General features: G+C 49.7%; 1 protein-coding gene across 1 annotated transcript in view; it reads left to right on the forward strand.

Moving 5' to 3' along the window:
- LOC105513114 (myosin-4-like) overlaps positions 1–13,954 on the forward strand; it is a 70,635-nt gene that overhangs the window by 3,229 nt on the left and 53,452 nt on the right. Inside the window, exons 2-8 of the mRNA XM_011943949.1 lie at positions 1,559–1,702; positions 6,475–6,631; positions 7,468–7,495; positions 8,493–8,589; positions 9,619–9,711; positions 11,651–11,714; positions 12,553–12,651. Of these exons, the coding sequence (XP_011799339.1) occupies positions 1,559–1,702; positions 6,475–6,631; positions 7,468–7,495; positions 8,493–8,589; positions 9,619–9,711; positions 11,651–11,714; positions 12,553–12,651 (682 nt within the window). The remainder of the gene's footprint in view (positions 1–1,558; positions 1,703–6,474; positions 6,632–7,467; positions 7,496–8,492; positions 8,590–9,618; positions 9,712–11,650; positions 11,715–12,552; positions 12,652–13,954) is intronic.

Raw genomic sequence — 13,954 nt, forward strand, 5'->3', positions numbered from 1 at the left:
AGGATGGTCTCGATCTCTTGACCTCGTGATCTGCCCGTCTCGGCCTCCCAAAGTGCTGGGATTACAGGCTTGAGCCACCGCGCCCGGCCGATCCCAGATGCTGGAGCTTCTTAAGAGCTGGCGCTAGTTTTTGTTTTTTTGTTTTGTTTTTTTCTTGCTCTGTCACCCAGGCTGGAGTGTAGCGGCATGATCTCGGCTCACTGCAACCCCCGCCCCCTGGGTTCAAACAATTCTCCTGCCCCAGCCTCCCAAGTAGCTGGGATTACAAGTGTGCACTACCACGCCCAGCTAATCTTTGTATTTTTAGTAGAGACAGGGTTTCGCCATGTTGGCCAGGCTGGTCTCGAAATCCTGACCTCAAGTGGTCCACCCATCTAGGCCTCCCAAAGTGCTGGGATTACAGGCATGAGCCACTGCACCCGGCCTAGTTTTCATTTATAGATGAAGAAATTGGGGTGCAGCATGGGGAAGAGATCTGCCCACATGGCGCGGCGCGAACACACCTACTGATGAACGCTCATTGCTGTTTTCTTTTTTTTCTTCTCTTCTTGCTTGCTTTCGATTTTGTCCTTGAAGGTGGCTCGGAGGGAGCAAGGGAATGTCTTTTTTTCAAATGGAACAGTGGCTACATGTGGTGGCTCACACCTGTAACACTTTTGGGGGCCAAGATGGGAGGATCATTGGAGGCCAAGAGTTTAAGACCAGCATAGGCAACATAGCAAGACCTTGTCTCTAGAAAAAAAAAATTAAAAATGAGCCAGGAGTGGTGGTGTGCACCTGCAGTCCCAGCTAATCGGGAGGCTGAGGCAGGAGGATGACTTGAGCCCAAGAGATCGAAGCTGCAGTGAGCTGTGATTGTACCACTGCACTCCAGCCTGGGCAATAGAGCAAGATTATGTCTCAAAAAATAAAATTAAATTAAAAATTTAAAAATGGAGAAGTTTGGCTGGTCTGAAGTAGTGAGTTATCTCAATTAATTGTTCATGGTCAGTTACAGATCAAAATCCTTGTTCCACTCTTCCACCCACCCTTCTCATTACTGCACTTAGTCTTTAAAAAAAAAAAAGTGAAATGGAAAAGCTCATTGCTATTTCGAAATCACCGCTAACTCTCAAGGCAGAGAGCCAAGAGTCACATCTTTGCAAAGTGTTCATGGGATCAAAGAGTAAGCTCTGATCATCTATCAGGATGGATTCGGCTGGAAAAGAAGCACAGCCCAGAGGTTCTCTGTAACATAGGGAGGGAATGTCATAGTTTATAAGGTATTTTTACATGATTCCACTTCAGTTCATATAATTCTCCCAGCAACCTGCCAAGGAGACTACTGTCATCTCAACTTCAGAGAGGAGGCAGTTGAAGCCGCATTGGCCTCAGAAGTGCCTCCCCATCCCAGGACACACTGGGGGATGTGGCTGGACCAGGACTTGGGTCCACTGGATGCTCCACTCCATCTCCTTCTGGGACTCCAGAGGGTGTATGGTGACCTGGACCAGATGCCCCATGCCTGGGACGGCACTATTTCCTGATGCCTGTGCTGCTGTGTCTTGACCCTCCCCAGACACTCACTGTGAAGAAGGATGATATCCAGCAGATGAACCCACCCAAATTCTACCAGGCCAGCGACATGGCAGACATGACCTTCCTGAATGAGGCCAGTGTCCTAGACAATCTGCGCCAACGCTACACCAACATGAGGATCTACGTGAGTGCCGGGGATAGGGTGAGCGTGGGGAGGAAGGAGTGACTGCAGATCTTCTGCTCTTCTTTTGATGAGGAGGGGGGTGGCTACTCCACCCTGCCCAGCTCCCAATACACATTATGACTTAGACAAAGGCACAGGGACCACATTTCTGACATGCTAGAATTTCCACCCAAAGCCTTCAGCATCTCAGTAATGGCACCATCTCCATGAGCAGCTGAAACACGTTTTGCTGAGGCTGTCACCCAAAAATCTTCCTCCTCAGGCTCCACCCCTCTTCCTCAAACTCTCAAATCAAAACATCATTTTTTCCCTAGTGACTTCATGTGCCATTATTAGAAGTCCATCCATCCATCTATCCATTCATCCATCTATCCATTCATCCATCCATACATCCATCCAAACATTCACCCATCCAAACATTCATCCATCCAAACACCCATCCATCCATCCAAATATCTACCCATCCATCCAAACATCTATCCTTCAACCCAAACATCCAAACATTCATCCATCCATCCATCCATCCATCCATCCATCCATCCATCCATCCAAATATCTATCCATCAATCCATTCATCCACCTATCCAAACATCCATACATCTATCCATCCATCCAAACATCTATCCATCAATCCAAACATCCAAACATTCATCCACCTACCCAAACATCCATCCCTCCATCCATCAACCAAACGTCCATCCATCCATCCATCCATCCACTCATCCACCCAACCAAATATCCATCCATCCATTCAGTCATTCATCAAAACACTCATCCACCCATCCATCCAACAAACATTGAGGAAATGTGGTGTAACTGTAGCCTGAGGCACTTAGGAAGGACAACAGACTGCATCCTTGAAGAAGTTCAGTTTCACTTTGTCTGACATGATAACCAGAGTGAGTTACAATCAGTCCTCTGAGCATCTTGGAAATCTTAAGACAGAAAGATGATTTTCTGCAGGTGTTGCAGCTTAACTCCCAAAATGGGTTGTCTAAGGATGTGTGGGTGTTTGCCTCTCTAGATGTCTTTACTAAAAAGGAAAGAGGCTTATCTGGTAGGAATAGGTAAGGTGCAGCCTGATTCCCAGGTAAGGGCCTGCCGGGGGTTCCCCCTCCCTGGGCGTATGGTTATAGCCAAGAGGGCTTCTGTGACCCCAGATTCATCCTGCTTTAATACTACTGTGGTTCTAGATTCAGGCCCCAGCAGCACCATAGACCCAGGTGGTGCTGGAAGTTCTCTGAAAAGCTCTTGAAGATATTTGCTAAGTCTGGAGGTTAGCAGGGCATCCTTGGACCCCAGGTCTAGAAAGAGCCACACCCGGCCAGGCGCGGTGGCTCACACCTGTAATCCCAGCACTTTGGGAGACCGAGGCAGGTGGATCAAGAGGTCAGGAGATCAAGACCATCCTGGCTAACACGGTGAAACCCCGTCTCTACTAAAAATACAAAAAAAATTAGCCGGGGGTGGTGGCAGACGCCTGTAGTCCCAGCTACTCAGGAGGCTGAGGCAGGAGAATGGTGGGAACCCGGGAGGCAGAGCTTGCAGTGAGCCGAGATCGTGCCACTGCACTCCAGCCTGGGCAACCGAGCGAGACTCCATCTCAAAAAAAAAAGAGAGTGAGAAAGAGCCACACCCACTCCCGGCTGAGCCTGGAGCCTGGAGCCTGGAGCCTGGGCTGAGAATGTCAAGATGCAGGCTCAAAGGTCAAGCTCAGGGCCAGGGCTTACCTGGGGCTGTTCTGCATGCAAGCCCTTGTTCCTCCTGGGTGACCACATCATGACTTTGGGCTAAGGGACTGCAGGCTCTGTGGAGTATAGCCTGAGAGACCAGGGCAGGGAGTCCCCTCCTACATTAAAGTGTCTCAATAGAGCCACTAGTGCAACAACTCTAGCTGGCAAGGGCTGCTCCCATGATCCCAGCTGCTTCTCTCTCAATTCCTCCTGACCACAGCAGGAAGGTAACTGGCTTCCAGGCTGCTGTCTGCCCCCACCCCACAGCTGAGACAGGCTGGAGGGGAAGAGTGATTCCATGGCTGGCGTCCCAGGATGAGACACCGTGTGTCATACTCTCAGCTGTTCCACTGGATTTCCTTCATCGTCTCTTTGTCTCTTTTCCTGTGGATCAGTTTCTACTTAATAAGTTTCCTTTTGAAAATTCAACATATCCCAGTCATGCTAAGGAGAAGCTGGTGGCAGGGAGAGGGGTGGATGGGGAGCAGTTATTCTTACTTGGTTCAAAATGGAAGGGTTTAAAGTTGAACTGAAACCAAGTATTTGGTGGAAGGTTTAGAGGTCAATGTGACTGTCCAGCAAGGAGAAGGGAAATTTAAGATTCATAGATTTGGCCATTTCCCATCTTCACTTATTCTTCCTGCTCTTCATTTATTTAATTATGTAATTGGTTTTCTGGGGTTTTGTTGTTTGTTTGTTTGTTTGTTTGTTTGTTTGTTTGTTTGTTTGAGATGTAGTCTCACTCTGTCGCCCAGGCTGGAGTGCAATGGCGCAGTCTCAGCTCATTGCAACCTCCACTTCCCAGGTTCAGGCGATTCTCCTGCCTCAGCCCTGTTAGTAGCTGGCACTACAAACATGCTGTACCATGCCCAGCTAATTTTTGTATTTTTAGTAGACACAGGGTTTCACCATGTTGGTCACCCTCGTCTCGAACTCCTGACCTCGTGATCCGCCTGCTTCAGCCTCCCAAAGTGCTGGGATTACAGGCATGAGCCACTGCGCCTGGCCTTTCTGTTCTTTTTTTTTTTTTAAAACAGGGTGATTTCCTACAAAACTGTAATCTTGGAGTGAAAAGAAAGTTGGGGTCTCTTTTTAAGAGTAGGTCAAGGCTGGGTGCAGTGGCTCAGGCCTGTAATCCCAGCACTTTGGGAGGCCAACGTGGGTGGGTTGTTTGAGGACAGGAGTTCATGACAAGCCTGAGCAACACAGTAAGACTCCCATCTCTACAAAAAAAACTTTTTAATTATCCAGGGTTAGTGGGCACATGCCTGTAGTCCCAGCTACTTGGGATGTTGAGGTGGAAGGATCACTTGAGCCCAAGAGGTCAAGGCTGCAGTGAGCCATGATCGTACCACTGCACTCCAGCCTGAGAAACAGAGCAAGCCTCTGTCTCAAAAAAAAAAAAAAGAAAAAAGGGCTGGGCATGGTGGCTCATGCCTGTAATCCCAGCACTTTGGGAGGCCGAGGTGGGTGAATCACCTGAGGTCGGGAGTTCGAGACCAGCCTGACCAACATGGAGAAACCCTGTCTCTACTAAAAATACAAAATTAGCCGGGTATGGAAATCCCAGCTACTCGGGAGGCTGAGGCAGGAGAATCGCTTGAACCCGGGAGGCGGAGGTTGCGGTGAGCCGAGATCGAGCCATTGTACTCCAGCCTGAGCAACAAGAGCTAAGGTCTGTCTCAAAAAAAAAAAAAAGAAAAAGACAGGTGGTCAAACCTAGCTGCCACAAGTAGGGAGCTGCACCCACACAGTGAAGATTCCACAGCTTTTGAATCACCCCAGACATCTCTCAACGGACTCTCATGGAAAGCCAGATATATTAAGTGGCAAAAGCAAGATATAAAACAGTACTATAGGCTGGGCGCAGTGGCTTACACCTGTAATCCCAGCACTTTGGCAGGCCAAGGTGGGTGGATCCCTTGAGGTCAGGAGTTTGTGACCAGCCTGGCCAATATGGCGAAATCCCATCTCTACTAAAAATATAAAAATTAGCCTGGTGTGGTGGCGTGCACCTGTAGTCCCAGCTACTCAAGAGGCTGAGGCAGGAGAATCACTTGAATCCAGGAGGCAGAGGTTGCAGTGAACCCAGATGGCACCATTGTACTCCAGCCTGGGTGACAGAATGAGACTCCATCCATAAAATATATATAGATAAAAAAATATATATATATGGAAGGGAGCAAAAGAAACTAGCCCAGCATTTACCTGTGGTGAGGGTAGGGGTGGAGAGGGAGCAAGTGGTATATATTTTGCAGTATATATGTTGCCACAGTGACAGTGTTACCTATTCAAATACAGATAGATGGACCCCACTTACAATGGTTCAAGTTAATGATTTTCGACTTTATGATGGGGCAAAAGCAATACACATTCAATGCACTCCTCGATTTATGATCAAACCCATCGTATGTTGAAAATATCATAAATCAACTTCCAATACAATATTTTCAACATATGATGGGTTTATCTAGATGTGACCCCATCTTAAGTTGAGGAGTATCTGTAATTAAACCAAAAGAAAACAAAAACAGATATATATTAAAGATAAGCCTCATTTAGCTTAACGAAAACAGACTCAGATACTCAAAAGATTTTCCCTCCAGAAGGCTGAGTTTTGTTGTTTTTGTTGTTTTTGAGACGGAGTCTCACTCCGTCACCAGGCTGGAGTGCAGTGGCACGATCTTGGCTCACTGCAACCTCTGCCTCCCAGGTTCAAGCGATTCTCCTGCCTCAGCCTCCCGAGTAGCTAGGATTACAGGTGCGCACCACCACTCCCAGTTAATTGTTTTGTATTTTTGGTAGAGACAGGGTTTTACTATGTTGGTCAGGCTGATCTCGAACTCCTGACCCCAGGTGATCCACCCACCTCAGCCTCCCAAAGTGTTGGGATTACAGGCATGAGCCACCACACCCGGCAGAAAGCTTACCTTCTTCACAGCTTGCTCTTTGATAAACTGGGGCCTGAAGGGAACTTCACTGGGGGAAAAGGGTACCAGGAGGAAGAACCAGCTGACCATCTTCCCTCCCTCCCACCAGACCTACTCGGGCTTGTTCTGCGTGACAGTCAACCCCTACAAGTGGCTGCCCATCTACGGGGCCCGTGTGGCCAACATGTACAAGGGCAAGAAGCGCACAGAGATGCCACCTCACCTCTTCTCCATCTCTGACAACGCCTACCACGACATGCTCATGGGTGCGTCGGGGTGGGCTCTGCTGGGGCAGGGGTGGTGGGAGACAAGCCTTCCTTTGCCACTGTGGCTCCAGACACATTAAGACTTTGTGATACCCCATCCTAACCCTGACCCTGCACCACCAGTTGAAGTTATTTGCTAAATGTTGAGCAGCAGCTACTGCTACCAGGTGCCAGGGCTCAGTGAGTGTGCTGGGCACTTGCTAGGTACCAGCCCTACCTCACACCCTATCTCATTTAAGCTTCACAAACCCATAGGATGCCAAGGTAAGTAGGTAAGTAACTTGCTCAGAGCTCAAGTTAATGCTCTTAATCATTACCTGTATGATCTTTGCTGCATATTATAGTGATTCCTCTATGTGATTTTTTTTCTTTTTTTCTTTTTTTTTTTTTTTTTTGAGATGGAGTTTCACTCTTGTCACCCAAGCTGGAGTGCAATGGTGCGATAGCTCACTGCAACCTTGAACTCCTGGGCTCCAGCCTCAGCTTCCCAAAATGCTGGGATTACAGGCATGAGTCATGCTGTCCAGCCCTCTGTGACTTTTGTCCTCATTTCTCTTTATGTTGCTTAGGGCTGGGTAGCTTTACGGCAACTCTGGGCTGGTAGAAAGAGTGGCTGATAAATTCCTGATCCTTTCTGCAAGGGTGAACAATGCAGGGATGGGCAAGGGGCCACAGATCCCACAGGATCCTGGATTTTGGCCTCCAAGTGTAGCCAAGGCCACGATCTAAGCCAGCTGGAATCTGGGGAAGCCCTGACTGGCTGGGGCATTGTTGAATGCCTAGTTTCTAAATGTTTCCTAATTACACCTTCCTGTTTCTTGTTTTCTTCCCTACAGATCGTGAAAATCAGTCTATGCTAATCACGTAAGTGTCTCTTCCATTTCTCAGTCTATACACATATAATTAGATCTGTGTCTTACACATATAATTAAGCCTTCCTAGAATTAATTGTGGGACTTTGTTTGGAACTCTGCAGGCAGTGAGTGGGTTTAGCAGGGCGGGTGAGGCTGCACCTGCTAAACTGATGGGGTGGCCTCCCTGTCTCCTGGACCTCCCCACCTGCCTGTCTGTCCTAGCTAGGGAGTGAAATGTGAACAGAAATGTGTACCTTTGAGACCAGGTGTGGTGGCTCACACCTGTAATCCCAGGGTTTTGGGAGGCTGAGGCAGAAGGATCTTTTGAACCCAGGAGTTTGAGACCAGCCTGGGCAACATAGTGAGACCCCACCTCTACAAAAAATTAGCCAGTGTGGTGGTGCACACCTGTAGTCCCAGCTACTCAGGAGGCTGAGACAGGAGGATTGCTCGAGCTTAGGAGGTTGAGGTTGCAGTGAGCTATGATCACACCACTGTACTACAGCCTAGATGACAGAGCAAGAGCCTCTCTCAAAAAAAAAAAAGAGAAAGAGAGAGAGAAAGAAAGAAAGAAAAGAGCACTTTTCTTTTCCTTTCTTTGAGATGGAATCTCACTCTGTGGCCTAGGTTGGAGTGCAGTGGCGCGATCTCGACTCACCGCAAGCTCTGCCTCCTGGGTTCAAGCAATTCTCCTGCCTCAGCCTCCTGAGTAACTGGGATTACAGGCACGTGCCACCATGCCTGGCTAATTTTTGTATTTTTAATAGAGACGGGGCTTCACCATGCTGGCCAGGCTGGTCTCGAACTCCCGACCTCAGGTGATCCTCCCACCTCGGCCTCCCGAAGTGCTAGGATTATAGGCATGAGCCTCTGTACCTGGTTAACTTTTGTATTTTTAGTAGAGATGGGGTCTCACCTTGTTGGCCAGGCTGCTCTTGCTTCTTTTCTCTGCGGCTGACCGCCCCCTCTTCCCACTTCTCTTGTCTGCTCTTTTTTTCCACCTGCAGCGGAGAATCTGGTGCTGGTAAGACTGAGAACACGAAGAAGGTCATCCAGTACTTTGCCAACATCGGAGGAACTGGCAAACAGACCACAGATAAGAAGGTAGAGCTGACTGGGTGGGCCCAGGGTCTATTTCCCGTCTTCAGGCTTCTGTGATACACACAGTGGCGACCCTTCAATCTTCACAGCTGCTCACAGCTTAGGGCCATTTTACAGATGAGGAGACTGAGGCTTAGAGCGAAGTGACTTGGATGGGGTCACACAGGGAGAAGGTGGCCATAAATCAGGATCTTCTCCCCGAGGACTTGTTCTGCTGCCCCAGGCCATGTCTGCGTCCAGAAGGATGGGTAGCAGAGCCCCTTGTACTTGGCAGAGGAGAAACGGGAAAGTTCGCTGCCTGTTAAGTGGCTTCTGCAGGCCCTGGCTGCCCCAGGGGCACAAAGAGCCTTAGCTGGGCAGTCAGCTAAGGCATCTGTAAAAGGCCGACAGAGGCCAGGCACAGTGGCTCATGTCTATAATCCCAGTACTCTGGGAGGCTGAGGTGGGAGGGTCGCTTGAGTCCAGGAGTTTGAGACCAACCTGGGCAACATAGCAAGACACCATCTCTACAAAAAACTTTAAAAATTAGCTGGGAGTGGTAGCATGTACCTATAGTCCCAGCTACTCAGGAGGCTGAAGTGGGAGGATCACTTAAGACCAGGAGCTGGAGGCTGCAGTGAGCCAAGATAGCGCCACTGCACTCCAGCCTGGGCAACAGAGCAAAACCCTGTCTCAAAAAAGGGGTCGGGGGATGTGTAGGGAGGGGTTTCAGACTTGCTCAGAGGGCTCTCTGCCAACAGCAAAGTGAGGAAACAGTAGCTAAGGATCAAGTAAGTCCAAGTGGCTGCCCATGTCCCCAGGTGCCTGTCCCAGTGTCATGGAGCCACGGAGGGACAGACGCTGTCAGGCAGTGGCCCTCCTCCCAGGTTACTACCTGCAGCCCCTCTGGCCCTGATTTTCTGGCCGCCCCAAGGCCATTCTCCTCCTGGGTTTCCAGCACATGAGCCACTGTCATTTGCGAGCCCAGTCCCTCAGCCCTGGCCTCCCAGGCAGCGGCCAACTCAACTAACTTTGGGTTTCTTTCTGCGTCAGGGGTCTCTGGAGGATCAAATCATCCAGGCAAATCCCGTGCTGGAGGCCTTCGGGAACGCCAAGACCACCAGGAACAACAACTCCTCTCGCTTCGTAAGTGTGGGGGCTGCATGAGAGGCCCCCTTCGTGGTGAGACAGGTGTCATGACCCCGCCCCAGGTAAAGAAATTGAGGCTGGTTTAAATTAAGGTCAAAAGTGTGGGGCAAGTGAAGACCTCCCCTTCCCAGAGATGTTTAAGGCATAGCAATCAGAATCAAATTGGCAACGAGGCAAAACTAATTCAAAAGACAAATAATCCCTCGTGGAATTCAGTTCAAGATTTGAAGACTCTTCCTAACCGGTCCAATCAGCCTCAACACCGAGAACTACAAATTGCAAATTTAACAGGTCATTTTGTATCAAAAGATCAATTATGAAGCACGTAGAATTTTTCAATTGTACGAAAACATTCTCTGGGTTCTGCAGAGACCCGGACAGGGTTAACTTTTTTTTTGTTTTGATTTTTTTTCCCCTCAGAAATTGGTTTTCTTTGATGTATCCAAGTCTTACATTTCTCAACAAAGAAAAAAACAAAATCTCTATTAGCATAAAAGAAGGAGGCTGGGCACAGTGGCACACTCCTGTAATCCCAGCACTTTGGGAAACCAAAGCAGGAGGATCCCTTGAGCCCAGGCAGTTTGAGGCCAGCCTCGGCAACACAGCGAGACCAGTCCCCATCTCTATAAAAAATAAAAATTAGCCAGGCATGGCCATGCATGCCTGTAGTCCCAGCTACTTGGGAGGCTAAGGTGGGAGGATCACCTGAGCCCAGGAAATAAAGGTTGCAGTGAGCTGAGATTATGCCACTGCACTCCAGCCTGGGCAACAGAGCAAGACCGCGTTTGGGGTGGGGGGGTCGGTAAAAAGTATCTAATCAGCAAACAGAACCCTCTTTAGTATTAATATTTAAGTCAAGTGGCTTTGATGCAGAACCTTGGCGACAATGAGGGTGGAGGGGCTGGGAGGTCACCTGGGGAGACAGATTAACAGCAGTAAGAAGCTGCAACCTCCTTCCAGGCTGGAGGGACATAAGACAGGTGCTGTCCTAGGGTCCTAGTGGGTTCTTAAACCAGTGCAGCTGTCTGGCAGGAGCCACAGTCACAGAGGCACCCTGAGACACCAACTAGAGAGGGGCGATGCCCAGCCTCGTCTCCCTCACTCCCGCGTCTCCTCTGGGGCTTCCCATCGGCAGAGCCCAGTGAGCTTGCACGAAGCCTCAGAAAACAGGGCTGGCAGCGGGTGAGGGGAGGAACAGAGGTGAGTGCAGACAGGCCCAGGAGCAGCCGAGGTAGAGAGAGAAAGTCCTGTTTCCGGGAGAATTTACTGATGGCTCTGCCATGCAAGCCAGAGAGAGGAATGACATGGAAGTCTCCTGATAAAGAAGCATGGGGGCCGGGCGCGGTGGCTCAAGCCTGTAATCCCAGCACTTGATCACGAGGTCAGGAGATCGAGACCATCCTGGCTAACACGGTGAAACCCCGTCTCTACTAAAAAATACAAAAAAAAACTAGCCGGGCGAGGTGGCGGGCGCCTGCAGTCCCAGCTACTCGGGAGGCTGAGGCAGGAGAATGGCGTGAACCCGGGAGGCGGAGCTTGCAGTGAGCTGAGATCCGGCCACTGCACTCCAGCCCGGGCGACAGAGCGAGACTCCATCTCAAAAAAAAAAAAAAAAAAAAAAAAGCAGCACGGGAGGTGCTCCAAATTCGCATGGTGCCATGGTGCCTGGTCTCTACACAGAATTCCAAAGGGTAGCAGCTCTCCTGCTGGCACTTCTCTCCCTGACAAATGCTCCAAACCACAGACCCTAGATTTAGCTCCGAGACCTGTCCGTGTGCTTCTCTGCCTATCTTCGTGGGAAATCCACTACTGCAATAGAGCCCAGTTACATCCCCGCAGGCCCCGATCAGCAACCCTTGGCCAACTCTGGGCCACTTATTGCTCTAAAGCTGTGGCCGACCTCCCTCCTGATCCCTCCCTTCTCTTCCCTGCTCAGGGCAAGTTCATCCGGATCCACTTTGGAACCACAGGGAAACTGGCTGGAGCCGACATCGAGAGCTGTAAGTCAGGCCCTCCTTGGAGGGTTTGTCTGGGCAGCTACATGATCTGTGAGGCTCAGTGCACCATGAAAATGAAGGGCTCTTGTTAAAAAAATACCAAGAATTTCAGGCCAGGCGAGGGGGCTTATGCCTGTAATCCTAGCACTTTGGGAGGCCGAGGCGGGAGGGTTGCTTGAACCTAGGAGTTCAAGACCAGCTGGGCAACATAGTAAGATCCCATCTCTACAAAACAATGTGAAAAATTAGCCTGGCATGGTGGTACATGCCTGTAGTCCCAGCTACTCAGGAGGCTAAGGCAAGTGGATCGCTTGAGCCCAGGAGTTAGAGGCTGCAGTGAACAGTCACCAGTGGTGACTGTTCTGGGCTTTAAGGAGAGGGGATTCCTGCTTTGAACCTGGGAGGCAGAGGTTGCAGTGAGCCGAGACCACTCCATTGCACCCCAGCCTGGGCAACAGAGCAAGACTCCATCTCAAAATAAATATATAAATAAATAAATAATCACAACACTGCACTCCAGCCTGGGCAACGCAGCAAGACCCTGTCTCTAAAAATCATAATAATAATACAGGAATTTTGAAACAGCAACAGAAGAGCATTAAACCAAGCGGGAGGTCCTTCTGATTGCAGCCTGTTAGTGCCCAGGAGGCTGGCCCCATTCCCAGGACTCCCTCTGTGGCAATCAGGTCCCCGGAGGCTGCCTGTCTGGGAAGAGCGAAACGTGGGGCTCACCACTAGTGACTGTTCTCGGCTTTATGGAGAGGGGGTTCCTGCTTTGTACGGAGCCCTGAACTCCAGGGAAACAGCTGTATACTCACCAGGATCTTCACTTCTTTTTCAGATCTCTTAGAGAAATCTCGTGTCATCTCACAGCAAGCAGCCGAGAGAAGCTACCACATCTTCTACCAGATTCTCTCAAACAAGAAGCCTGAACTTGTTGGTAAAGACCTTTACGTCTATCCACCTGCCCCGACCTTGCTTTTCTTCTTTTCCATAAGGAAATAATTCCCATATGTAGGGAGTCTCGTGTCACTCCTGGGGTTCTGTGATAATGTCTTCAGTTTAAAGTGATGTGAATGGGGCTGGGTGTGGTGGCTCGTGCCTGTAACCCTAGGACTTTGGGAGGCAGAGGCAGGTGGATCACCTGAGGTCAGGAGTTCAGGACCAGCCTGGCCAACATGGTGAAACCCCGTCTCTACAAAAATACAAAAAGTAGCTGGGCATGATGGCAAGTGCCTGTAATCCCAGCTACTCAGGAGGCTGACACAGGAGAATCGGTTGAACCTGGTAGGAGGAGGTTGCAGTGAGCCAAGATCACTCCATTGCACTCCAGCCTGGGCAACAGAGCAAGACTCCATCTGAAAAACAAACAAACACACAAATAAAGTCAAATGGGTTACAGGGAACTTTCTCCAAGTTCTATTTGCACATTGCATCCTCATAGTAGCCAGGTGAGGACCACTGTGGGCCCATTTCACAGATGAAGCTCTGAGTACCTGCAAAATCTGGGATATAAACGTGGGATGTGAGGCTTTAAACTCTTTGTGTCTGCAACCTGCTGCCTCTGAGCCTGCCGCTCGGGCAGCAGCACCGACATCAGCCCAAGACCGCGATGGGCTCTGCCAGTGCTTGCATGCACAGTCCCAACAGGCTCTCCTCTTGGCAGACACAGCATACACCAGGCACACAGCTCAGAGAGTGGAAGACACTCACCCACTCAACTGGATGCCCTTGTGCAGGCACCAACATGCTCAACTGTCCATGGCAGACCTGCCCAGACATAAAGTGGGAGGAGGGATGAAGACTCAGTCTTACACACACACACACACCTCCTAACCCAGCCAGAAATAAGGGCATTGAGTGCCATTCCCCACCCACAGGTGGGCTTTATTTGTTTGGACAAAGTATACTTTTAAATTAACAGCATTTTGAGATTGGGAGACTTCACATAAAAATGCAATTTTCAGCCAGGTGCAGTGGCTCATGTCTGTAATCCCAACACTTTGGGAGGCAGAGGCAGGAGGATCGCTTGAGCCCGGGAGTTTGAGACCAGCCTGGGCTACATAGCAAGACCCTGTCTCTACAAAAAATAAAAAATGGCTCACACCTGTAATCCCAGTACTTTGGGAGGCCAAGGCAGGCAGATCACCTGAGGTCAGGAGTTCAAAACCAGCCTGGCCAACATGGCAAAACCCCATCTCTACTAAAAATACAAAAATTAGCTAGGCATGGTGGTACGCACC

The sequence above is a fragment of the Colobus angolensis genome, unplaced genomic scaffold (assembly GCF_000951035.1).
Source record: "Colobus angolensis palliatus isolate OR3802 unplaced genomic scaffold, Cang.pa_1.0 Scaffold222, whole genome shotgun sequence".
NCBI lineage: Eukaryota > Metazoa > Chordata > Mammalia > Primates > Cercopithecidae > Colobus > Colobus angolensis.